The sequence below is a fragment of the Castor canadensis genome, chromosome 15, assembly GCF_047511655.1.
Source record: "Castor canadensis chromosome 15, mCasCan1.hap1v2, whole genome shotgun sequence".
Classification (NCBI taxonomy): Eukaryota; Metazoa; Chordata; class Mammalia; order Rodentia; family Castoridae; genus Castor; species Castor canadensis.
The window spans coordinates 74,133,945-74,161,492 of record NC_133400.1 but is presented as its reverse complement, the minus strand read 5'-3'; the positions used below and the strand labels follow the sequence as shown (position 1 = coordinate 74,161,492).

General features: G+C 38.8%; 1 protein-coding gene across 1 annotated transcript in view; it reads right to left on the bottom strand.

The window, feature by feature from the left end:
* C15H10orf67 (chromosome 15 C10orf67 homolog) overlaps nt 1–27,548 on the bottom strand; it is an 84,816-nt gene that overhangs the window by 50,502 nt on the left and 6,766 nt on the right. Inside the window, exons 2-7 of the mRNA XM_074055416.1 lie at nt 27,358–27,478; nt 25,354–25,497; nt 23,650–23,724; nt 9,972–10,127; nt 2,578–2,728; nt 1,436–1,494 (exon numbers count right to left, since the gene is read on the bottom strand). Of these exons, the coding sequence (XP_073911517.1) occupies nt 1,436–1,494; nt 2,578–2,728; nt 9,972–10,127; nt 23,650–23,724; nt 25,354–25,497; nt 27,358–27,478 (706 nt within the window). The remainder of the gene's footprint in view (nt 1–1,435; nt 1,495–2,577; nt 2,729–9,971; nt 10,128–23,649; nt 23,725–25,353; nt 25,498–27,357; nt 27,479–27,548) is intronic.

Here is a 27,548-nt window from a genome sequence, read left to right as displayed (position 1 = left end):
CATTATAAGTGGGGTGAAATTATTTTGTGAAGTCCTGTGTAGGATTTAGCAATCAGAAAAAAAAAAAATCTTCCAACTCTGCCGAATCAGGCTAACCATTTCTTTAATAACAGTTCTTGGGAGTAATTTTATCTAAAATCTAAGAATATCCTGATCTACAAAATCAGACCTGGTTGAAATGTGAACCTGATTTAGGTCCCTGTGGGCAACATGCTTTGGAAATGTGGTTCAGGTAATTGAGGAATAATTTTGTCTAATATTAACTTAAAAATTTATCCTTGGTTCAGTTACTGGAAAACATTTATGTTTATTTAGAACGATTTAAGGATCTCTTCCCCCACCCCTGCCCTGGGTGGTACTGGGGTTTAAGCTCAGGGCCTCAATGCATGTTAGGCAAGAGCTCTACTGTTTGAGTCACACCTTCAGCCCTTTTTGCTCTGGTTATTTTGGAGTCAGGATTTTGCTGTTTGCTCAGGCCAGCTTGGATTGAAAGCCTCCTATTTTAGGCTTCCAACTGTGACTGGTATTACATGTACACACCACTAGCCTTTTTTTCCTTGAGATGAGGGTCTCAGGAACTTTCTGCTCAGGCAGGCTTGGAGCCACCATGTTCCCAATCTCAGCCTCCCAAATAGCTAGTATTTCAGACATGAGTCACTGATGCCTGGCTTGTATCTGCTTTTTCATCTGTAAAATTTTTGAACTTGAAATACATCCTCATCTTGCTAATCAGTCCAAGAGTGGTTTTCTGAGTGCCAGGTGCTGGCATCAGAGCCCAAGACAGTGCAGTCTCCACCTTCCTGGGCCTCATAGGATGGCAGGGAAGACTGACCCTACCAGCAAAGTGTTCTGAGTGCCTCATAAGAGAGGACAGGGACTCACAGGGTCAAAGTAGGGGGTCTTACCTGACAGGGAGGACAGAACTAATGCGGTCCTGCTGAATTCTGTGCACTGGGAAATCTTGGTTTTTGTTTTTGCAATACCAAAAGAATTTCCTACTCTAAACAATGATTTGCCTGATAGCATAGACCTAATTCATTCCCATTCAGGAAAACGAGCACCAACCAATGTATGATATGAAAAGTAAGGCAGCTCATCCTTAATAATTTAATTTTGTTGGCACTGCAGCAGTGATTTGAACTTCCTTGTGCTGTGTAACTTTCCAGTTCTTTACAATCAACAAGGTAGATGCTCAATTATCCCAAACAAAGAAAGGATTTATAACCAATGAGTTCTCAAGACAAAATTCTTATCCATTACTAACGACTCTATTCAAAATAACAAGGAAATATATAATCAAACTTGCATTATGGGAGATATATAAACCAACTTTTCTCTGCATCCTAAGACTTTCCAGCCACAGTACTATTTTTTCAATGTTGCTGATATTTCAATTTTAAAAGAGTCATTTATCAATGCAAAAATGTTACAGTACCTTTTGAATAGTTCTCTGATCTTGTTCTGAAGTCTCTTTCAGATTTATAATTTCATCTTCTGTAAACAAAAGGAGAGAGAGGCCAACCATGAAATTACATGCATATGCTCTGATTCAAACTGCCTGCTTTGGGGCAGACTGTGGAGCCACAGGCAGGCACAGTGGACGCAAGTCCTAGCAGGACTGTGACCTTCACAAATGCCCTTGACATTCACAGCCTTCTTCCTGCTGTTCTGATAGCTGGTCAGATAGGGATTAAGAAGTAAGTTCAAGATACAAGTGTGGCTGAGGGCTGAAAGCTTTTCATCAATACTAGCAGTGGACATTTTTGCTGTTAGTCACAGCCAATACAAAGTGCTTTAGCAGGTGGCATGTTATGACTCAATAAGAAAGACCATAACCTGAAAAAGCACTATACCACATCAGAACACAAAGGGAGCCACACTGGCATAGCATGATTTTATATTCAAGGGATGCTACAATATATCTCATTTTATCAGTGTTTCACTATCATTGTTTCATTCTTTGCTCATTGCCTTTCATGCTGCAGCTTAAGGGCAACATTGTATAATTAAAATAAGTACAAAGACAATAGTTAAGTGAAAAAGTACTTTAAAACATGTAACTTTAAATGCAACTTTTGCCAGTGCTTAAGGTATGAATTAAATGAGGTATAAAGTATACAAATGAAAGTTTGTATAGAAAATTAAAATTAAGTAAGTAGTAAGTACTAGTGCTTTTTTCCTGAAGGGCTGTTTCTCTACCAAGCATATGTAAGAGAATAGGCTGAGTGTTTAAATGTTATAGTTTAGATAACCAGCTAAGCATGTGAAATAAATCAGAAAATGTTTCTATTTATAATCTTTCTAAGTGAAGTAGAATACTGATTAGCACATTTTTTTTCTTTGCAAAGGCCACTGTTTGACTTAGAAAAAAACACCCTGAGCTGACAAGAGTACAACTACAGATAAACACTTTGCACCAGCAAGGAGAGCTATCTTAAAGGAAAAACAAAGACGGCTAGAAAATTGATCTTGTAAATGTAAATAACCAAATATACATGTGGAAAAGGGAAACATAGTAGTGAATTTTACAGATCAGCCAGTGTTTTTTTTTTTTTAAAGATGATTTCAAAATGTTACCTAATAATGAATTTTCTTTTATACTGAGTTGGATTTCTTCCTCCAGTTCTGCAATGATTTGGAGCAGTTTCTCATTTTCCGGTTTGTAATCCACATGATCCTTCTCGAAGACTACTTTTGGAGAGCTGGGCTCTTTTTTAATAAAAGAGTCCTGAAAGATTGAGAATTCCATATTTCTAAGCAGGGAGCCAAGGATTTAAATATGCAAATACAAGAACAATTCAGATACAGAAGAGCTATCATATAATTTTCTGAATTCTATTACATACTTATAATATGAATAGCAAAAAAAGGAAGGAGACTAAATAGAGCTGGCTGGAAGAAAGACTGCAGTACATTCTGTACAAAGACCACAGCACATGGGGACATTTTATTGACAGGAATAATGCATATCATACTGTTTGTGTGCCCTCATCATTCAGGTCAATTCATTATGGAGACTGGGTCTGGGGAGGCAGCTGGGGCCCCTCCACCCATACTTCTCTCTGTGTGTCTAAAGTGCCATTGCCCGTCACTAGGCAGGCTGGGGAGACATGGACGGGCAGCGCCAGGGGGTGGCAAAGTGCAAAGCTAAGGAGGGGGCTTGTTGCCTTTGTGGCATGTCCCAGTGTCAGTGCTGCCAGTGTCGTGAGGAGCACATCACATGTCAAAGTGGTGACGTTTTCAGGCTGGGAGCCGCATGGAGGCCATCAGGCTCACGGATATCCACACAGTTGGTTTTCTCCTTGGTGGAGGAGCCACCCAGAGGCAATTCATATTCTGAACATTAACGTGGCTTTCCATGCTTGTCACACGGGGACTGTGCAGGCGGTTAACGCTATTGAAGGCCTCGGTTTAAATCTCTATGCAAACAGTGATTACCTTGTAAGACGGTTTCAGGATAACTTACAACAAAAGACTTTAAAGTTATAGTTTTCGTAAAGCAAACTCATTTACATTTTTATTATGTGCCCCTTTTGTTTAAATCCTCCACGTCCATTATGGGAGAAGCTTTTTCTTACGCAATTGCTGCTTATTGGAACAGCTACTCTTGTTTTTTTTCTTCTTGCCTGTTTCAAAGCTATTGAAAACATCTGAACATATTCCCTTATGGTTGTCTAAATCTTACTGCCACACATTTTTTGTTGTTTAAAAAATTAAGATGTAATGGATTGGGTAGGTTGGTGTAGAAGTTCAGACTTCATTATGACAAAATATTAAATGGATTATGCAATCTCAAAATAAGAGTGATATTATTCCTAAAGAGGCAGAGAACTATACATGCCTTGCTTTAAAATTAGTACAGCTAAAATTTCTTTTGAACTTTAATCTTCAGTTGAATTTCAATATAGTCCCTTTATAATAATTCCATGATTACAAATAAATAAGAATAAAATATCTCCTCAAGTGACTTACTAATGAAATATGTTCATATTTTCAGATGTAGTATTTAAAATATGTTGAGTTCTGTAGTAAGCTCAGTTACAAATCTTCAAGATTTTAGAACATATTCAAGATTTTGATCCATCATTCCATTTAAATGATCTAAGCCCAACACATTTGTTTTCGGTTGTTGTCAAGACAGTAGTATGTACCCCAGGTCAGCCTGAACTCATGGTCCTCCTAACTCAGCCTCCAAAGAACTGGGATTCCAACTAACTCTTAACTAATGAGTACTACATAGTGTAATAGTATTTAATAAGCAGCATGTTTTTCTTAATAAAGAATCCTAGTCATTCATTTCTGGTCCCACATAGTTCAATTTGAACTCTCACAGAATATAGTTACAGACAAATAGGATCTTTTAAATAAATAAACTATACTGGCCTAAACAGGCTTAAGTGTACATTTTCTAACAGTGACAGACAATGAACATCTGTGGTGGGTTACATGAGTGCCCATTATTGTAAACTAAAGAACAATTTGAACCAATCAAATGAAGTGTAAAATGTTTTCTAAGAATCTCTGTGTATGAAAGTAAGACCTAAGGAAAACATTAACTCTGAGGGGCTTCCTCCACTTACCAATCTACAGCCCTGCTTCTTGTGAGTTTAGCCTTTAGCTCTGTCCCCACCATCTGTTAACTGTAGGAACTGCAAGTAATTAACTATTCAGTGGCCCACAGCCTTGAGGACACTCATTAGCAAAATGAACAAAGGCATAGTTCTGGGCTGCTACTGTCCTCTGCTACACTCTGAGTGGCAGGTTTTGTGGTGCAGTTTCTTCCGCCATCTGCCCACATTGCTAGTTTTGGTTTGCTTAAACCATGAGACTCCTTTAAAATAAACAACATTAATAAAACACATTTAAGAAAGATGGAGATCATTAAAAGGCTGTTAACTGGGTGTAACTATTTAAAGCTACATTACACTCTTAAGGGAGAGATTGTGCATGATCCATGATTATTCAGGAATTTAAAATTTATAAAGGAATTTGAAACTCCAGTTTTTCTATCATACTATGAAAACCAGGACTTCAGGGGGTGATACATACACTATTTCTCTATTCACAAGATGCACCAAATTACTGTTTCCAGGTTGCAGAATCCCAAACTCAATCTTGAAAGAACTGTTCTTAAAAACAGAATAAGTGAGAACCCGCAGAACCTCAGCAGCCTGGGAGCCTAGTAGAAACGCAGAAGCTGAGGCTTCCATCCAGATCTCCTGTCAGTCTGTATCTAAACAAGATCTGCAGGTGATTCGTAGGAACAGTGAAGTCTGAGAAGTCCCATTCAGAGCACTTTCCACCCCGTGACGCTTGCTTCTCAATACTGCAGGCTCTGTGGACAGTGCTTGGACATCTCAATTTGAGGCTGGGGGAGGAATGGGGTTCTGAGGCATGCCATGTTTCATGACAGTCACGGAGAGGAGCAGGTGCTTCCCCAGTGAGTGACAACCAGGAAAGTGGCTCCCTGGGACAGCGCAGCCCTGCAGAGCTGCCTCTCTTGAATGATGGCTCTGTTTCAGAATTGTCGGCCACAAGGAGATCTGTTCACCAGTGGAGGGTAAGCGGGCAGGGGTCGCACAGAGCATGAAGAGTTTATCCAACACAGCAACCCTAGCTGAAATGCAACTTCACACATGGGTGCATGCACACACACACAGATGCACACGTGCATATATGCACACGCACACAGGCACACACACACTCCGACAGGCTAACCTACTTTAAAAATTCTCAAGGGGATTAGCCAACAGACAGTATGGCAGCATGATAATGACAATGATAGGCTGTTAAGTGACGTTGGTTCCCACAGAATGAAGAATGTAAATCTCATTCATTGAATGAAAGTTGTTCTCAGGAAACTCCAACATCAAGGATGCTTTCCTCTAGAGATGAGGCTTCTGTAGCTTGAAGAGTTTCCTTTTCTGATTTCCGTTTTGTCATAAAATAAGTTAAATGGCTGTTTATTGAACTTGCCTTTTCCTAGTACATTCTTATCAGATTTCTCTCAGAAACAACCCAGGAGAGATATTATGACTGCTTATTATGATAAAGCTACTTATATAATTTGATTATAAGTAAGAGTAAAGTAGATAGTTTTAGGTAAACCAAATAAAGTTTGTTTATTTTGAGTAATTTCTAAAGCTACTTTGAAATTTTTAGTTGCTCCTCCAAAGTCTGTATTCCAAATCAAATTGCAGATTAGAATGAAATAGTGTCTCTAGGGGATTTTTCTACCACTAGAGGGGGCAGTTGTATAAGATTAAATTTTAAATAAAACTTTACCATCTAGAAGAATGTTAGGTGAAAGTTTGTTCTTAGAAGATTTATAGAAGCATTTTCTATAGGTTGATTTGCTAAAACCCATGAACACTTTTGTGCCATTCACCTCTATGTTCTTGAAATGTCTTTCTCAGCCAAGAGATCAGGGCCATGCATTTTGTTGGGATCACTATGAGAGAGCTATTCATGCCATTAATTAGAGTTTCTCCACGAATCTTATGGTGTTTATAGGAATTCTGACATGGTCTCCTTGGGGGCAGATTATCATGGAATAACCAATGTATTCCAGATACTATCCTGATCCAGAGAATAGACTGCTAACACCAGAGTAGGGTACAGCCCCATTTGCTATCCTCACAAAGCTGCCTCCATTCTCATTCTTGCCCCAGAACATCCAGAGTGAGGAGAACATTTTGAGGTGTGAAGATTTCAAGGATGTAAGAGGATCCCTTGCTGAAGAGAAATAGTGTCAATGTGCAGAGACCTGTTCAGTACATTTTATAAAACATAAACCAGAGGGTCCTAAGGACTTCTGTATTTCTTCATAGTGACTAGAATTCAGATTCTAATCGTTCTTCAAAGAGCTCAAAACTTCTGGGTGCTGGTGACCCATGCCAGTAATCCTACTTACTCAGGCGGCAGACATTAAGAAGATCATAGTTCAAAGCCAGTCCAGGAAAAAGTTTGAGAGACCCTATCTTGAAAAATCCTTCACAAAAATAGGGCTGATGGAGTGGCTCAAGGTGAAGGCCTTGAGTTCAAGCCCCAATACCACAAAAAACAAAATAAAACAAAACCTCAAAACCATTTTCATCCAATACAACGATAATCATAACAACACCACCTTAGCTAGAGTGAGGCAGGTTGCACTTGCATTTCACAAATGAGAAATAAATGCACCAAAATTACCTTGCCACATCTGTGCCAAATATCTTTGGTCAAGACAGAATTAAAAGCTGGTGCTTATAGCTTTTAGTCTTTTTTGTTATTTTCTCCAAAAAATGAGAGTAGATATAAAGCCAAGAAAATGTTAAAGAAAATTAAATGCAAAAATTGAATGCATATTCCTATTTCAAGGCAATCAGAATATAGAAAAATAATGCCTGATTTTATTAGGTCTACATTAATGGCACTTATACTACACTGGTTAGAAGGTTCTAACCAATAGTAATAATTCTAATACATTAACAAGCAAATACCCCTTTTTGCCAGCTAGTAAACAATGTCCTTTAGAATGGCTTGCTTTTTGTTTTTTATTATTCATATGTGCATACAATGCTTGGGTCATTTCTCCCCCCTGCCCCCACCCTCTCCCTTACCACCCACCCCGCCCCCTCCTTCTCCTCCCCACCCCCTTGATACCTGGCAGAAACTATTTTGCCCTTATCTCTAATTTTGTTGTAGAGAGAGTATAAGCAATAATAGGAAGGAACAAGGGTTTTTGCTAGTTGAGATAAGGATAGCTATACAGGGAGTTGACTCACATTAATTTCCTGTGCATGTGTGTTACCTTCTAGGTTAATTCTTTTTGATCTCACCTTTTCTCTAGTTCCTGGTCCCCTTTTCCTATTGGCCTCAGTTGCTTTTAAGGTATCTGCTTTGGTTTCTCTGCGTTGAGGGCAACAAATGCTAGCTAATTTTTTAGGTGTCTTACCTATCCTCACCTCTCCCTTGTGTGCTCTCTCTTTTATCACGTGCTCAAAGTCCAATCCCATTGTTGTGTTTGCCCTTGATCTAATGTCCGCATATGAGGGAGAACATATGATTTTTGGTCTTTTGGGCCAAGCTAAGCTCACTCAGAATGATGTTCTCCAATTCCATCCATTTACCAGCGAATGATAACATTTCGCTCTTCTTCATGGCTGCATAAAATTCCATTGTGTATAGATACCACATTTTCTTGATCCATAAAATGGCTTGTTTTTTGACTCCTTATCTCTTACAAACTTAGAGTTGTAAATAAGAATACTAGTGTGGGATTTAGATAAATTATAGATTGCACTTAAAGTCACCTGCAACCCGTGTTTCTTCCTAGTGTTAAATTTTTGCTGTATGACTTCCCAGACTTTTCTTGTGCATATATATATATATATATATATATATATATATATATATATATATATAGTTAATAGTATGTCCATGTGTGTATATACACATGCATTAATATATTGAAACATTCTAATGATATAACATATATTATAATTATATAATTATTCATTATATATATCTATATCTATCTATCTATATACCCATTACAACCTTTAATTCTTACTGTATTAACATAAAGTGCTACCTCCTTATGAGGACTTTGGATTCAAGTCAACTTTGGTTCATGTGCCATCTTTACCATGAATTAGCTGTGTGTCCATGGGAAAGTTAGTTAACCACCCTGTTTCTGTTTCCTTATCAGTAAATTGAACTGTGAGAATAAGAAGAGATACCACTGAGGAAGCACCTGGTACCTGCTACATGGTTGAGCATCCTTGATCTGAAAATCTGAAATCTGAAATGCTCCAAAATCTAAAACATTTTGAACACCATTATGATGCCACAGATGGAAAATCCCACCCTGTGAAGTTTTGACTCATGCATAAAATTATTAAAAATCTTGTAAACAGTCATCTTGGGGCTATGTGTATATTTCTATGAAAGAGAAATGAATTTCTTGTTTACACTTGGGTTCTATCCCTAAAATATCTCAATATATGTTTGCAAATCTTCTAAAATCCAAAACAAAAATCTGAAATATGAAACACTTCTGGTCCCAAGCATTCTGGACAAGGGAGATTCAAACTGTAGTTGATAGTCAATAGACTTTTTTGTTTTGATTTTTGTATTTGAGACAGAGTCTTACTATGTGGCCCAAATTGGCCTAGAACTTGCTATGCAGTCCAGGATGGCCTCTCAATCCTCCTGCCTCCACTTCTCAAGTGCTGGGATTACAGGCATGCACCACCATGCTTGACCTAATAGATTTTATCCATTGCAGGTGCTGGCATCTCTGCTAGCCTCTCTTAACCAAATAATCATCATCTTACTCTTAGAACCTAATAGTAAGAGCTGTCTGGCCCTGGACCATGTAGGTGACACAAGATGAAAAAGAATTCCCCTTCAGGACCCACACTTCCCAAAGCCCTTAAAATGTTTCCTCTGGGTCAGAAGTTTCTGCTTTCTTACCCTTTCCACCTTAAAGGACTGCTATCAGTCCTTTGTCTAAGCAGTACAGCAGCTCCTGGCTCCCACTACTACAGGGAGAATCAGGAGAGAAATCCTCAGGTTTTCCTTCTTAAGATTTTTATTTAAAGGTCACTCTGTTCCAAGTAGGCTTCTTGGAAACCTCTGACTTGGGAAGATTGACCTTGTGTCTTTTAAAGAATCTTGATAGCAAAAAAAAGAGTGGAAGATTTCAGAATTATAATAATCCATTTATGTGTTCTCCTAGAGTGAATAGTGTATTATAAATAGAGTTACAAATAAAAATTGAAAACAGTGATGTTGCTCCTGCTTGTAATTATTATTATGCCTTTTCTAGGATATGACAATGAACAGTAGAGTGTTACACTGACTTATATTGTGGAGAGATGTCTAAGAAACACCAATTGAATTTCCTTCCTTCTCAATCCAAGCTCTTAGCTGTCTATGATTTTATTTATATACTAAAATTAGTGACTCTTCACCTCGAAACTTACAATTTTTTGAAATCCGAGTTCTTCATATTGCTCGATTTCCTCTCTTAAGACCTTAATAGTTTCTTCTTTCTCTTTCAGTTTTCTTGACAAAATACCCAATTTGATATTTGTTGCATCTTGCAAAGCAGCTTTTTCTTCTTCTATATCAAAATATTGCTGGGGAGAAAAGCAGCATCACAAATTAGACACTAGTATCAAACCACCAGAAACTTTTATTTTTAATTATGCTGCTGTCTTGTGAAGTTATACTATTTTTTGTGATTTGCACTTGACTTTTAGTAAATAAGTCTCTATAATACAGTACATGGTAGAGTATCAGGCAGAACAGCACAAGATTATCCTATAAAACACGAATCAAAGCATGATGTATTACTTTTGCCTTAACGGCCATGCAAATAATAACAGGAAATAAAAGGATGATAGAATAGGAGGTGCCCCACTGGAATCTGCCCACAGCAACAAGAATTTGGCAGCCACTCATAAACAGAAAAGCCTTGTGGGAGCTTTGTGACCTGGGTAGGAGGTTTCAGAATGCTGGTCAAGGCCAAGATCAAGGAGGATAGTTTTGAAAGAACAGGCCTATACCCAGGTGGCAGTCTCACCAACAACTATAACCAGCTACAGACCCAGAACTGACCTCATCCCACTGTGGACTTAGTTAGCACTTGTTTTGCCTTGATCCTACCACCAGAACCATATGCCAAGGGACACAAGAGGAGTCATGCTAACCCATGCCTCTGGTGACAGGTGCACTGGATTCAGTTATGACTGTGGATCCTAATCTGGCCCTGAAACTCAGCTAAAGTCTCTCTCAACTGTGTTTGACAGCACTCTTGCTTTTCCCAGGGACCACTGGGAGCAATTACCAGCCATGCCCTTAGAGTCAGGTCACTGACTCCAGTCCCATAGCAAATCCTGAAGTGCCCTGTAATTTAGTTCTAGCTCCTTCCAGTTGTCATCTGACAGCATAGGTCTTGCCCACCCAGGGACCTTCTGGGAGCTACGCTTGTCCATGCCCTCCAGAGGCAGGCCCACTGATCTCAATCCCTTTGCAGATCTTGAAGTTCTATCTGCAATACAGTTACCCCCAGCCTCAGTCGAGAGCATTCCTCCCCATCCCGAGATCTGTCAGGAGACAGGCCCATTCATGTCTCCACAGCAAGGCTGCCAACCAACCTGAAGCAGCTCTGTGACTCAGTTCCAGTCCTACTTAGCCTGGGACAGTCCTGTTTCCCCAGGAACCTAGCAGAAAGCAAGCTTACCTGTGTCCTTGGCACAGGTCTGAATCCCTCAGTCTCAGCTGTGGACCATGAAACACTCCTGCAGTTCAGCTCCAGTTCCTTTTGCCTATCATCCAAGGCCAGTCCTGCCTGGCCAGGAACTCACATCCAGCGGCCCAGCAAGCTCCCTCGCAGGAACTTGGAGACAGCCGCACTCATATGAACACCCGGTAACAGATCTTCCATTTGTGAACCCAGCTGCAGAATTTAAAGCAAGCACTTTACCTAGCACCAGCCCTACAGACCAAAGTCTGGGAAGCATTACATCTTCTAGGGAAAGAGTCCAAACCTGCTGAAGTCCCTGGCAATAAACTAGTTCACCTTTGACTCTATTGAGGATGTGTGAGCAGTAGTCACTTGACCTCGCTGCAATTTCAGAGGCAATTCCATCAGCTCAGGGATGAAAAGGAGAAAGAATTTACCTGTACAACCAACCTGTGAAGATTTGTTAGAGGGTTTACTTCTTCAGATGCACAGACCCCAACATAAGGTTGTATAGATATAAAAACTATATAGATATATAGTTTAGATAGGAAACTAAAAACCCTTCTGTAACTGAACCTAAAGAATGGAGATATACAGATGACCTGGCAAACAATCCAAATAATCATCTTAAAGAAGCTCAGAATCCAGAAAAGAACTCAGACAATCAAACAAAATCAGGAAGACAATGAGTGAAAAAAAGTAGACATCTGCTAAAGAAACAGAAACCAGCTAAACAAATGCAGAGAGCCAAACAGAAATCCTGAGAAATGCAGTGAGAGTTTCAACAGCAGATTGACCATGCGAAGAAAACAAAAAGAATTAATGTGGTAATTTAAAATTAGCCAACTTTAGGAAGAAAAATATTAAAAGAGTGAAAAAGAAGAAAGCCTAAGGAACACCCTGAAATGACAAGGGTGGAGCGGTTTAAGTGGTAAGAGCACCTGCCTAGCAAGTGAGAGGCCCTGAGTTCAAACCCCCAGTATTAGAAAAAATACTTTTAACATTTTATCATTTTGACAAGTGCATTTGAACATGAAACTGATACAGATAGCTCTGAATTGAATTATCATCAATATTTGAGAAGGTAAAGAGGATAAACCAGAAATTCTTTTTTAAACACATAAAACCTACTACTACTTTCTACTTATAAAAAGATCAGTTGCCTCCTATAGAGACACCTGCACCCCATGTTTATCACGCACCACTCACAACAGCCAAATTATAGAATCAACCTAGATGTCCCTCAATAGATGAATGGATCAGGTGTGTGGTGTATATACAGTGTTTTATTCAGTCATTAAAAAGAATGAAATTACGTTGCTTGCTGGAAGATGGATGGAACTGAAGATCATTGCGAAATAAGTCAGACTAAGAAAGACAAGCCTCAGCCTCGTATGTTTTCGCAATTGTGGCAGCTAGGGGGAAACAAAACACAACACCCAAGGTCATGAAGGTAAAAGGAAGGTTGAGGGGGAAGGAGAAGGGAAAGAGACAAAGAAAGGGAGGATAAGAAATAGAGGAGAGAATATGATTGAAGTACATTATATGCATGTGCAGAAGTGTCCAGATGAAACCTGTTAGTGTGTACAATTTAATATACACCAATTAAAAATTACATTAGCAAAAAAGGCCTCAGCCTCTGCAAAAAAAAAAAAAACACAAGAAATGGCTCATAATGACTTCCTTGAGGTTATCAAAGAAGAGGTTTGATGATCATTATTTAATGGTGAAGATGTCATGGGAAAATACTTGAAGCTGACTTACAACTATTTCCCCTTCTTCCAAAAAATGATAGTCAGGAAGTTTTCTCGGAAGGTAGAAAACTGTACAAAAATATTCTCTGGCTTTATGATGATACAATTGATGCCAGCTGTGCTTTAATATCACACATTTTTAAAAGGCCAATCACAATTGTCAAGTCCATATGATTGCATTTTCTTCTGTCCTGCATGATGGATTTTTTTTTCAGCAATAGCTATTTTATCTGCTAATAATCTGTGTTAGAACTACAAGTTTAATGCTTACATTTCTATACCTTTATGTTTATAAAGTTTGTGTTTGAAACAGAGCATATACTTAGTTTATGATTTAAAAATCTATGAATCCTGACTACTTTAAAAATAAATATTATTGTCAATAGCATTTTGTCAATTTTATGAAAAATAAAGATTGGTGGTGTGTGCTTTTAGTCCCAGTTACATGAAAGGGATGAGGAAAGAGGATCACTTGAATCCAAGAGTTAGAGGTTAGCCTGGGCAACATGGTGAAAGCCTTTTGTGTGTGTTTGTGTACAGTACTGGGGTTTGGACTCAGGGCCTAAACCTTGAGCCATTCCATCAGTTCTTTTTTGTGATGAGTTTTTTTAAGATAGGGTCTTACTATTTTCCTAGGCTGGATTTGAACCTTGATTCTCTTGATCTCTGCTTCCTGAGTGAGCCACTGGTGCCCAGCAAGCCTTTTTAATAAATAAAAAAACCCAAAACACAGCCAGAGGTTTGCTTTAGGCAATTTCCTCTTGCTCCCTCATGACATATAACTAAACTAAGGAATGCTAGCTTTATTTATGTTCCCAGGATTTTCGGTTTCCTTAAAGTCATTAGGGAGACATTGGTGGGGCTTTGGCTATACATCTATCCCATATGTTAGGAGGACACTGACCAACAAGAGGATGCTTTAAGAAGAGTGTTGAGAGGCTGGTGGAGTGGCTCAAGTGGTAGAGCACCTGCCCAGCAAGCATGAAGCCCTGAGTTGAACCCCCAAAAGTACCACCAAAAGTAAAACGTTGGGGAGTCTGGAATTCTCATATAAGGAGCAGTTAAGGAATTGGTAGCTCAGCCAGAAAGGGAGAAGACATATGAATGGCAGTGTTCTTCAAATATCGAGTGATGACATGTGAAAGAATACCAGGTACAGTTGAACCAAAACTTAGATCTGAAAACTTGCCTTTTTTTTTTCTCTAATCCATCAGGATTTAGCTCCACTCCTTTTACTGAAAAATAGCGAATATGATGAGGTACGTGGAGAACTTTGCACATGTCTGGGCCATAGTAAATAGTTCAACAAGTGATAATGACTTTTGCTATCGTTAACTGTCTGCCAGGGGAAGAGGAGGAAATGTGTCCAAGCACTGTCACTCATGTGTCTCTAACTAATGCCCTGCCACTGATGCCACCCAAGAGAAAAAGAGGAACTGGAGGTATAGGTGTGTGCTAGGTCCTAGTGGTCCAGGTCCTAGGTTCTCTCTACACCTCTGTATCATTTTTGCAATATTAATTTTATTTTATTATCTTAATATTTTATTTTGTTATGTTTGCAGTACTGGGGATTGAACTCAGGGATTCCTGCTTGCTAGCAAGCACTCTACCATGCCCTGAGCCCTTTTTGCTTTAGTTTATTTTTCAGATAGGGTCTTGTGCCTTTGCCTGGGGCCAGTCTTGGACCTCTGTCTCTTGAGTAGCTGAGATTTCAGACGCACACCACACCTGTTCCCCTGCTCTTTTTCAGTTTAAAAATCTGCCTCTCCAACCCCCTCTCCTCTTCTAAATTTCCCCCCAACAGACAGTTCCAATGAGGATCCGTTTGCTTTCTAGCTTTTTTTCCACACACAAAAACCCAAAAAACAAAGTAAAAGAGCACAGACCAAGGAGATAAATTCCTGGCCCTCTGAACAGCATTTGCATTAACGAAGGAGAAGGTGGTTAGATTTCAAGTACTCTGGGGCCATGAGAGCATCTGATCCTTTTGAACAATGGTGTATATCTTCCTCCCCCTTCCTATATCATCCACAGAAACTTCTTGTATACTAAAAGCCAGGCAAAGACAAATCTGCAAATATTTATTTTTGCAGCACTAGGGTTTAAACTCACATTTACTAGGCAGGCACTCTTACTGCTTGAGCCACTCCACCAGCCCCAAATCTGCAAATATTGATCGGACCTGCCACGTGCAAAACTGGGTTAGATACAAGGAAAGAAACTGACAAATGTATGACAAATCTTCAGCATCTAATTAAGATGAAGAATAGCATAGAGCTGTTAAGTCTCTTTAAAATTCTGTGTGTAGGGGGGAGGGGCCAACTATGTAGCCCAGACTGACCTTGAATTTGTGATCTTCCTCCCTTTACCTCTCAAGTGCTAAGATTGCAGGCCTGCACTTCCATGCTCAGATTAAAATTCTCTTTAAGCAGCTGAAAGACCATCATCTAAAATAACATCCAATTAAATTCAGCAATGTACAAGAAGTGAGAATATTCCAAATGCTAAAGCAGAATGAAATTATCTTCCCTGCCAAAGGGTATGGACTGAAAACCAACTCCATGCCACTCATCTGAACTTCATCTAACACTTCTCTGCAAAGTAGCTTCTCAGGCTGGCTCAGATCTTTAGTTTTACAACAGTCACAGGACTCTCCTCTTTTCCAGAAGTTAGATGGGAAGCCAGTTGTCGCCTTTCCTGATGCAGCAAACTGAGAGCGCGCCCCCACTGCATTTCTGTTCCCGCCTTATCAGGGTGCTTGGTCTCTTCCCTTTGACAAGGCAAGGAGACATCTAGAAGTAGAGCTAATGGATAAAGTTTCCTTTTGAGGGTGGTGAAAATGTTCTAAAATTACATTTTGTTGATGGTTGCACAACCCAGCAAATGTACTATGAGCTTTTATTTATTTATTTTTTTACAGTAGTAGGGTTTCAATCCAGAGCCTTACACTTGCTAAGCAATGCCTGCAGCCCTTCTGCTTTAGTTATTTTTCAGACAGGGTCTTGTGATTTTTCCCAGGGCCAGCCTCAAAGTCTCCGAGAGCCTCCTACCTCGGCTTCCTGAGTAGGTGGGATTGCAGGCATGCACCACCACTGTTTTTTGTTCTCTGTTTTGAGACAGAATCTTATTGTGCACCCCAGGCTGGCCTAGAACTTTCAATCGTCCTGCCTCTGTGCCCCACAGAATGCTGAAATTATAGGTGTGCACAACCATGCCCAGCTAAGTTGTACACTTTCAGTGGTGAATTTTATGCTGTACAAATTACATTTATGACTAAAATCCAATGGTTTCAATATACACTAATAATAATAATAAAAATGTGACAAAAATTACATTTTCTAGAGAAATAAAGTGTAATAGGAATAACTTAGTTGCATGGAAAATGTATACAGCCTACATAAAGTTATAAAACTTTGTTGAAATACACAAAAAAAGACAAAGTGAATCTAGAATAATCCAAGATAATATTGTTAGGCAGAAAAATTGGGCATTATAAGTAATATGATTTCTTCAAAATTCATGAATAAATTTCCAGTCAATCAAATGTCAATAAAAATGCAAAAAAAAAGCAGACTTTTTTTTGAAGTAGAAGTTTATCAGCAACAATAAAAAGCAAAGAAGGACTAGTGGAGTGACTCAAGTGGTACAGTGCCTGCCTAGCAAGCGTGAGGCCCTGATTCAAACCTCGGTACCACCAAAAAAGAAAAAAAGCAAAGAAAAATGTAAGAGAGAGATCAAATGAAAATAGTCTTAAATTTACTAAATGTTGAAAGATATTTGGAGCTAGGGGTGCAGCTTATTGGTAGGTCCTGGGTTTGATTCCCAGAAAAAACACATACACACACACACAGTTTATAATGCTAAAAATATTCATTACAAAAAACATAGCACTGTAACACAGAATAGGTAGTTCTAATATAGAGCCACTAATAGCGAAATTATCAAATTGAGTCTCAGGGTTATATGAAGAAGAAAATATCAAAAATCAATGGAAAAGAAAGATATGCAAGGAATGATTGTCTAATAATTTCTGATCAATTTGAAAGCTAGTTATGGTATTCCTGACTTTTACGCCTTCATTCTTTCTAAGAGTTTTATAAGTTCTTAAATCCCTATGTATTAGAAATACCTAGTTTCTCTTTGCTTATCAGAACTCTGGATAACATATTTACAAAACCAAAATCACCTAAGTAAGATATAGTTTAAAATGTTTTTTTCTTGTTTGCAAATAAAGTACTATAATATAACACAAAATTATTTATAAGTTAAATAGATTAAGAAACTTGCTCTAAGTTGAGAAAAGCCTATATCCTTAACTGGTCTCCAGAGGGCAGTCGAGAGTCACTTACGCTTGTCCTCTGCTGAAAATATATACTTAGGTTGAATTTCCTACTCTCTTTTGTTCATTCTTTTGACTAAGTCTTAACCACTGTGTGGCCCAGATTAGAAAGGCTTCGTGAGGTCAGGCATCAAAGCCATGTCAACAAACCAAAGTGAAGATCCAAATAACTTTAATATAAACATTTTTTTAATCAGATAAGGCAACTAAGCACAGGTAAGTTAAGCACGTTTAACCAGCATATCCATGAAAAACTGATGGATAGAAGAATTTAATGCTTCTGGGACTTCCCACTCCTAGAAATAAAAATAGTATATATGAAGAGTAACATTCATTACTCAACCACATTTTTTGAATATTTGATATATATTAGCGACATATCAGAGTCTCAGAAATTATTGAAGACACAAAGAACTATAAGAGAATGTTTTAATCAGTCATGGAATTCTGAATTACTCTCCTTTAAGCAACAAGAATTCTGGAGAAGATAGATTAAATGCAGCTATAAGCTGACAAGAAAGTAAGGGCTACTTAGACCAAAATTAAGTGAATGCAGAAACTCAGCAAAGCACACAGAATACTCTGGCCTTTACTTCCAGAGCACTGCTAAACTGGGTAAGTTTGAGCTTTGGTTTCCGAGTTCTTTACAAGCCACAGAGAAGTGACATCTAGGTCCTCTTCAAAGTGTCAACTTTAAATAACAGGAGACCACCCCATTAAGGTTGGGACACCAAAGGGGCAGGACTAGCCTTTTGGTGTAAGAATGAACTGGAAGTGACTATAATGAGCTGGAAACCCACTCCTACCACCTGCACTGGAAATGGCTCCTTGTGGAGAAACTGGCTCTAAGAACAGGGAAGAGCAGGGCTCCGGTGTCTCATATCTATAATCTTAGCTACTCAGCAGGCAGAGATCAGAATATCACAGTTCATAGCCAGCCCAGGCAAAAAAGTTCATGAAACCTAATCTCGAAAAAAATCTATCACAAAAAAATAGGGCTGGCAGAGTGGCTCGAGATTAAGGCCCTGAGTTCAAACCCCAGTACTGGGAAAAAAAAAAAAAAAAAGAACAGGGAAGGAAAAAATTTTTTAAACTCTGAAAATTTATAACCACAAGGTGGCCCTCACAGTTTGCTTCTCAAATTCATACATCTGAGTGGTCCAAAAAATACCTCAAGCTGAGAATTAAGCTAAAGTGGTCAGAGACCCGGGAGTCTCACAGAAAAAACCCACAACATTCTCTCAAGAAACTTACCTCCATTCCAGGCTTCAAAAAATTCTCACAGAAATATGAGTTCACAGTCAAAAATTATGAAACTCAAAGTAAAACACATATCATGAATAAAAGCCAGCACTCGTGAGAGCCAATACTTATCAGACTCTCACACATGGACAATACAGAAATTGTGAAAAACAAAATATAAATTAAGGATACTTAAAGATGCAAATACAAAGCTTAATTTATGTGAAGATGAATTTTTCTTACTTAAAGACATTCCAACCTAGTATTTTTTTATTTCTTTTATTCATATGTGAATACAATGTTTGGGTCATTTCTCCCTCCTTCCCCCTACCCCCTCCCTTTCCCTATCCCCTCTCTCCCCCCCACTCCCTTGCTACCAGGCAGAAACTATTTTGCCCTTATCTCTAATTTTGTTGAAGAGAGAGTATAAGCAATAATAGGAAGGAACAAGGGTTTTTGCTAGTTGACATAAGGATAGCTAGACAGGGAGTTGACTCTCATTGCTTTCCTGTACATATGTGTTACATTCTAAATTAATTCTTCTCGAACTAACCTTTTCTCTACTTCCTGGTCCCCTTCTCTGATTGGCCTCAGTTGCTTTAAAGTTTCTGCATTAGATCCTTTGCATTGAGGACATCAAATGCTATCTTGGTTTTTTTTGGGTTTCTTGCCTATCCTCATAACCTCCCTTGTGTGCTCTCACCTCATCATGTGATCAAAGTCCAATCCCCTTGCTGTGTTTGCCTTTGATCTAATGTCCACATATGAGGGAGAACATACAATTTTTGGTCTTCTGGGCCTGGCTAACCTCACTCAGAACATTTCGTTCTTCTTCATGGCTGCATAAAATTCCATTGTGTATAAATACCACATTTTCTTAATCCATTCATCAGTAGTGGGGCATCTTGGCTGTTTCCATAACTTGGCTATTGTGAATAGTGCTGCAATAAACATGGGTGTGCAGGTGCCTTTGGAGTAACCTGTGTTGCATTCCTTTGAGTATACCCCCAAGAGTGGTATTGCTGGATCATATGGCAGATCTATGTTTAGATTTTTAAGAAGCCTCCCAATTTTTGTTCTAGAGTGGTTGTACTAGTTTACATTCCCACCAACAGTGTAAGAGGGTTCCTTTTTCCTCATATCCTTGCCAACACCTGTTGTTGGTGGTGTTGCTGATGATGGCTATTCTAACAGGGGTGAGGTGGAATCTTAGTGTGGTTTTGATTTGCATTTCCTTTATTGCTAGAGATGGTGAGCATTTTTTCATGTGTTTTTTGGCCATTTGGATTTCTTCTTTTGAGAAAGTTCTGTTTAGTTCAGTTGCCCATTTCTTTATTGGTTCATTAATTTTGGGAGAATTTAGCTTTTTAAGTTCCCTATATATTCTGGTTATCAGTCCTTTGTCTGATGTGTAACTGGCAAATATTTTCTCCCACTCTGTGGGTGGTCTTTTCAGTTTAGAGACCATTTCTTTTGTTGAGCAGAAGCTTTTTAGTTTTATGAGGTCCCATTTATCTATGCTATCTCTTAGTTGCTGTGCTGCTGGGGTTCCATTGAGAAAGGTCTTGTCTATACCTATTAGTTCCAGAGTATTTACTACTCTTTCCTGTATCAACTTTAGAGTTTGGGGTCTGATATTAAGATCCTTGATCCATTTTGAGTTAATCTTGGTATAGGGTGATATACATGTATCTAGTTTCAGTTTTTTGCAGACTGCTAACCAGTTTTCCCAGCAGTTTTTGTTGAAGAGGCTGCTATTTCTCCATCGTATATTTTTAGCTCCTTTGTCAAACACAAGTTGGTTATAGTTGTGTGGCTTCATATCTGGGTCCTTTATTCTGTTCCACTGGTCTTCATGTCTGTTTTTGTGCCAGTACCATGCTGTTTTTATTGTTATTGCTTTGTAACATAGTTTGAAGTCGGGTATTGTGATACTTCCAGCATTGACCTTTTTTGCTGAGTATTGCCTTGGCTATTCACAGTCTCTGTGTTTCCAAATAAGTTTAATGGTACATTTTTCAATCTCTGTGATGAATGTCATTGGCATTTTGATGGGAATTGCACTAAACATGTAGATTACTTTTGGGAGTATAGACATTTTTTCTATGTTGATCCTACCAATCCATGAGCATGGGAGATCTCTCCACTTTCTATAGTCTTCCTCAATCTCTTTCTTCAGGAGTTTATAGTTTTCCTTGTAGAGGTCTTTCACATCCTTTGTTAAGTTTACACCTAGGTATTTGATTTTTTTTTGAGGCTATTGTAAATGGAATTGTTTTCATGTATTCTTTCTCAATTTGTTTAACCTAGTATTTCATGCAGTTTATTGCTGCCTTTCATTTGTTGAAATAACTGTATTAAAAAAAACTGTGTTTATTATGCCAAATCATACAAAATTGGTAGTTGACCTTTTGGGCTTCAAAATGACAATTTCATATAAATATGTAATATATATGAATATAATAAAATATTGATAATAATTACAGATGTCTTAAGAGTACCTTACCATATCTATAGCCATAAGCTGAAATACTAAGATAAGACAACAAAAAGGCAGAAAAAGACACCAAGGACCACCATAAATATTTAAGGTGTTCAGTTATTTTAACTCATTAGATTGTTCTATCCGTGGGCCAGGTACAATTCTAAAAGCTTTACAAACAACAGTCAATTGTACCCTTAGACTATATGTCTGTGAGGTGGGTACTTTGTCCGGTAACAATGAAGTGGCAAAGCCAAGATTCTACCCCAGGTCATTTGACTCCACAGCGCTTGCACTAAAACATACACTATGCAACTCTAAGCCGTTATGCTATTCTGTGCTAGAAGAAAACCACCAGAAAAGTAATCAACCCCACAAATTTAATTGAGAAATTGGATGTAAGCATAAGGACATTGTTGCAGATATCACCATCACATAACAGAGCTCTCCCAAAATAGCAACGTAACAAACTGTGATGCTCAAGGATTCTAGAGTCAGGGAGTCAGAATGGGACTTGCAGGGATGACTTATCTCTGTTCCTAAGACCAGGAGCCACAGAGGTGGAGATTCTAACTGGCTGGCAGCTGCAGGCCTTTTGGAGGCTTCTCCACTGAGATTTTTTTTTTTTTTTTTTTTTTTGGTGGTAGTGGTACTGGGGTTTGAACTCAGGGCCTCACAAATGCTAGGCAGGCTCTCTACCACTTGAGCCATTCCCCCAGCTCTATTTTGTGTTGGGTATTTTCAAACTAGGATCTCGTGAACGATTTGCCTAGGGTTGGCTTGGAACTTCGATCTTCCTGATCTCTGCCTGCTGAGCAGCTAGGATACAGGTGTGAACCACCCGGGCCCAGCTTCCACTCATATTTTTGATTGGTGAACTGAGATGACTCAAAGGCTGGGCTCAGAAGAGCCTGGAACCCATAGGCAGCCCCTCTATATGGCTTGGGTTTCTCCTGAATGGCAGCTGGATTCAGAGAGGGAGAATCCAGACAGCAAACATCTTGAAGTTGCCAGGACTAAGCAGCAGGGCTTCTTTTGACCCAATTAGAAGTTCTGCAGCTTCTCTTCCTCACATTCTCGCTTATAAGCAAGTCGCTAAGGCCAGCCCCAACTAAACAATAGGGAATTAGATCCCATCTCTTTTTTTTTTTTTTTTTTTTTTTCTTTTATTATTCATATGTGCATACAAGACTTGGTTTATTTCTCCCCCCTGCCCCCACCCCCTCCCTTACCACCCACTCCACCCCCTCCCGCTCCCCCCCTCAATACCCAGCAGAAACTATTTTGCCCTTATCTCTAATTTTGTTGTAGAGAGAGTATAAGCAATAATAGGAAGGAACAAGGGGTTTTGCTGGTTGAGATAAAGATAGCTATACAGGGCATTGACTCACATTGATTTCCTGTGCGTGGGAGAAAACAAGGTAATGTCACAGAAGAGCAAGTGAGTGAGCTACAGTATTGCAGCCACCTCTGAAAACACAATTGAGCAAAGTGTCACAAAGATTGTTGACAGAGTAATTGGTCCTGGGACATTCTCATTTGCAAGTAACAACTAACTAGCTTAAACATGAGGGGTTTTTATCCTACAAAATAAAAGGGCAAGAGGCAGAGCAAGTCAGGGGCACTCCAGTTGCTCAGTGGTGTCACCAAGACCCCTGCTTTCCATCCTCTCATTCGTCAGCTCTGCATGTTTAATGTACCTCTGTCCCTGGTTTGAAGTTGGCTGAAGCAACCATAAACATCAGAAGGAAGCAACAAAATCAAGCAAGGAAGAAAGAATGTTTGCTACTAGGGCTTCTTTTAATCAGGAAGAACTACTTCCCCACCAAAACCTCAACAGTCTACTTAGCTTCAGGTCCCAGTGGTAAGGGGCCTTACTTTACCCATATCTATGCCATATCTGAAAAGGAAGCTGGGAAAGAAAACAACTAGCTTTTTTGGCTTCTTTAAAATTATAAGTGTTTCTGTGAGGAAAAAAAGGAGAGGAGAGAGTGCATGGTTGAGGGGGATGACTGTCAGCCAGGAACACCAGTGTTGACCAGACACAGGCCATCATTCATTCACTTAGCAATTATTAGCCGAAGGTCAATTAAGAGTCAAGCACAGTGTTAAGAGGCAGGGCCACATCTGTAATAAAGACACACCATCCTGCCCTCACTTAGGCTTTACAGTCTGCACAGAGCAGAGACACTTTGTGCAGTGACGAAATTCAGCACACACGTGCTAAAGTGCTATGAAAAGAGATATATGATCAGTGTGCATTTAGCTACAAATATAAAATCTTTATTTATGGAAGTATACTGAAACGAAAAGTGAAATTATAGTTATAAGCACAAAAAGAAACACAAGATCCTTACTAAGTCTGAAAAGAATTCATTGAAAGAGTGAATTTTCGCACTGTGTCAGAGAGTGAAGCATTGTGCCTGGCAAGTACCAGTGTCCCCATCTGTCACTGGAAAAGTCACTTCACTGAGGGTCAGCCTTCATCCACTGGGATTTACTGGCCACCCGTGACCTCTCTTTTGGGACTAGCCCTACTTCCTTGCACTAACAGGAACTCAAATCAACCCTCCCCTTGGCAGCACCAGAAACCCACCTGGTACATTCCTTTGATAACAGCTATGGCATCAGTTAGCTGCTGTTGAAAGGATTTTCTCATGTTATCTTCATTCTGCAAAGGGAAAATAAATGCAATAAGCACCACAATGTGTTTCCAAATACAGCTCAAACCTGCTAGAGAGGAACTCAGTAAAAAAAAGTCACCACAATCTCCTGAGAACTTCAATTTATAACCATTTCTCCTGTTCTTATAACACATTTAACTCTGACTTACACTTAACCAAAAGCAATAGACAGAGCCTATGAATAAAATAAATATGGGTAATTTGAACACTTCATTTCCTTTCACACATCAGCTAAAGATTTTTAGTGCCTTCCTAGGACGGCTGGTGAGAGTAGTAAAATCTACTTATGGTTCATAGCTCCTTCTGGTCCTTGTACTTTTGGATGGGATATGCTCAAGAGAATAAATCCAGGGTCAAGTTCAGAGGCTTAAGCCTCTAATGCCAACTATATGGGAGATGGAGCTGGATTTCCATTCAAGGCTAGCCTGGGCAAAAAAAGTTATCAAGACCCCATCTTAAAGAGCAAGTCAGGTGTGTTGATCACTTCTGTAAGACTGTACCTGAAAAATAACAAAAGCAAAAAAGGCTGGAGGTGGGACTCAAGAGATAGACTGCTTGTGTAATAAGTGCAAGGCCTTGAGTTCAATCTCCAGTACTGCAAAAATAAATATATGAGCCACAAACATAAATATATGGCTCATGTAATCCTGTACTGGGAGTCAGAGATCAGGAGTCTCATGGCTTGAGGCCAGCCTGGGCAAATAGCTTGAGAGTCCCTATCTCAAAAATACCCAACACGAATCAGGGTTGGCAAGTGACTCAAGGGGTAGAGTGTCTGCCTAGCAAGTGTGAGGCCATGAGTTCAAACCTCAGTACCACCATAAATAAATAAATATAAAGAAAAGTCTAGAGTGGTTAATCTGTAAAGTAGGGTCATTTTCACATTAATCACTCAGATTATTTGATTTTATCTGTTTAGGTGAAAAATGAAAGCATTTTTAAAAAATGCTCTTGATTCTGTTATCAATTCTGATTCCAGTATGGAGTGTAAGCAACAAAAAATAGAGTCTAGAAAGACTGAATTTAAATATTGTGCCTGTCCTCTGAACATATCTTGCACTTAGCCTTACAAGTTCCATTTTTTTATCTGTAGATCAGGGGTAACAGGATTTCCATTTTAAGATTTTCAGTGACTTAAAGCATGGTAGTATAGTCTTGTTTTATAGCCCAGAAATAATATTGACGCCTGTTCTTAATAACAGATAAGTATGTCACCGTGCCAAAGATTTTAGGGAATTCCTTGAAGCAGCAGTTTTCGTCTTTGGCTCCTACAGAGCCAATAAAGCATAAATAAAGTAAAAAAATGTGATGACGAGCAAGAACTCAAGCATCAAGTAGCCTAACCCCTTGCTGTATAACTGGTGACCCCGAGAAAGTTAGTTAACCTTTCTGTGCTTCAACTTCCTTCTCTGTAAAAGAGGAAGACTATTTATACCTGCTTTATAGTGGGAGGAATAATGATTTCACATACAAAGTACTCTGAAAAGTTGCCAACACACAGTAAAGCAGTTAGTACTAAGTTGCCCTTGTAAATTACCAGATTCAAAACTATAGCACAGATCTCGGTTCAAGAGGATCAAGCCACGTATGGAAACAGAAAACTAGAGAATGCGTACCTCTTGGTAATGTTTTTCTATCCCTAGGATCCTGTCGTATAGAGTAGTGAAGATATTCAAAGACTCCTCTTTAAGACGGTCCTCAAACTTCAGTTGAAGCAATTCCTTGAGGAATGCAAAATCCACGTGAAGAGATGTAATCATCTAAAAATTGAAAACATGGATTATTGTAGAGTGAAGCCCTCTGTGAAAATATTCAAGCACATTCCTTGGTTCTGAGCATATGACTCAGAACCTGAGCCGCTTTTAAGATTACCTCTCAGATGTGGTGGAATTGGGGAATTCCACTAATTCCATCTCATGGGATCTTAGGCTTCCAAAGTGACAGTCAATTTGCAAACTAAAACATGCTAATGGAGTGCTATGGTTTGTCTTGTCTGAAGCGCTTATTGGAGCTTCAATGTCCCAGTGCAAGACATTAGACTTAATTGGACTGTGGTGTTTAGAGGTGGGGCTGTTGGAAGCTGATTGGGATTAGATAAGGTCATGGATGAGGAACAGAGAGAGGTGGAAGGAGGGAATGGAGGGATGGAGCAGGAAGTGACAGGGAGTGCATGTTAATAAAAGGTTCCCCAAAGTGGTCACGTACCATTACCACCTAAATCCTACTGACCAAAACTTAGTCATCACCTAGTTATAAGGGAGTAAAATTATAAAACTTTTCTGATAACTGTCTTTATAAAAGAAGACAATAAATTGGCAAGTATGTTGGAAAGAGATGTCTTCAAAACCTACTAGTGAAGCAAATTGGTACAATCTCTATGCAGCGCAATTTGGCAAAATATCTTTCAAAATGACTAATGCACATATCCTCTGACTCAGAAATTCCACTTTTAAGAATTCACATCACAGATTTACTGGCACATGAGTATGTATAGGATTACTCATCACAGTAAAAGATTAAAAACTGCCAAAATGTCTGTCAATAGAGGGATAGCTAAATATATGATAAACATTTTGTGACATGATGTACTTGTGAAATAAATGAAGAAACAATTTTTGTGGTGATGGGATGGAACTCAGGGTCTCATGCATGCTAGGCAAATCTTCTACTGCTGAGCTACATCCCTGACCCCTTTTAATTTTATCTTTTTAAATTTTTAAGATAGGGCCTCTGTAAGTCACCCAGGATGGACTTGGACTTGTGATCCTCCTGTTTTTTTGCCTCCTGAGTGCTGGGGTTACAAGGCATGCTTTACCATGCCCAGCTATGAGGAAACTGTTCATGTACCGATGTGGAATGATTTCTAAGGTATATTAAATGAAAAACTAAAAGCAAGGTACCCAAGAGCATTTGATTTAGTATATGTGTCAGTTTTATTGATTAGGGTTTTTAATAATCACTCTTGATATCTGATGCATATGAAATGTTTTATTCCTTTACAATCAGGAAGAAACCAAAGGAAATATGATATAATGTCAAGATTTGACAAAAGTGTGTGATAGGATACAGAGTTATTCAGTATATTATTCTCTATACTCATTTATATTAAAAAATATTTTATAGTACCCTAAATAGGAAGTGCTCACAGATATCACAAGAATAAAGAGTATCAAAAACATTTCTAAACAAGTTTATATATGTAAGTATGACATAAATATAATTTGTAGCTTATTAATAACTTTAAAAAACACAACTGTCATTCAGTTCAATTTGTCAAAGATACCAATTTTTCTTCTTTTGGTAGTACTGAGGTTTGAACTCAAGGTGTGATGCTTGCTAGGCAGGTGCTCCACCACTTAAGCCACTCCACCAGCCCATCTTCATGCTGAGTATTTTCAAGATAGGAGTTCATGAACTACTTGCCTGGGGCTGGCTTCAAACTTCGATCTTCCAGATCTCTGCCTCCTGACTAGCCAGGATTATAGGTGCGAGCCACCAGCAGCACCCTGCTGTGGATATTAATACTTAAAAAATTTTAAAACCTTCAATACTGTCAATAAAAGACACATGAAAACAAATGATGTTTAAAATTAGATGTTTAAAAATAAATCCTGAGTTACCTGTAATAACTTTTCTGTAGATGAAGTCAACTCTTTTAGTTGCAAAATTTCACTAGAATCCGTTTGGGAAGCATGGTCTGAGGTAAAAAAGCCAATCCTTAAGTCATCTGAAATGTTAAGTCTGGAAAAAAAAAAGAGGTTAAATCTGCTTTATGTCATATACGCCCTTAGAAATATGCAAGCATGTACAT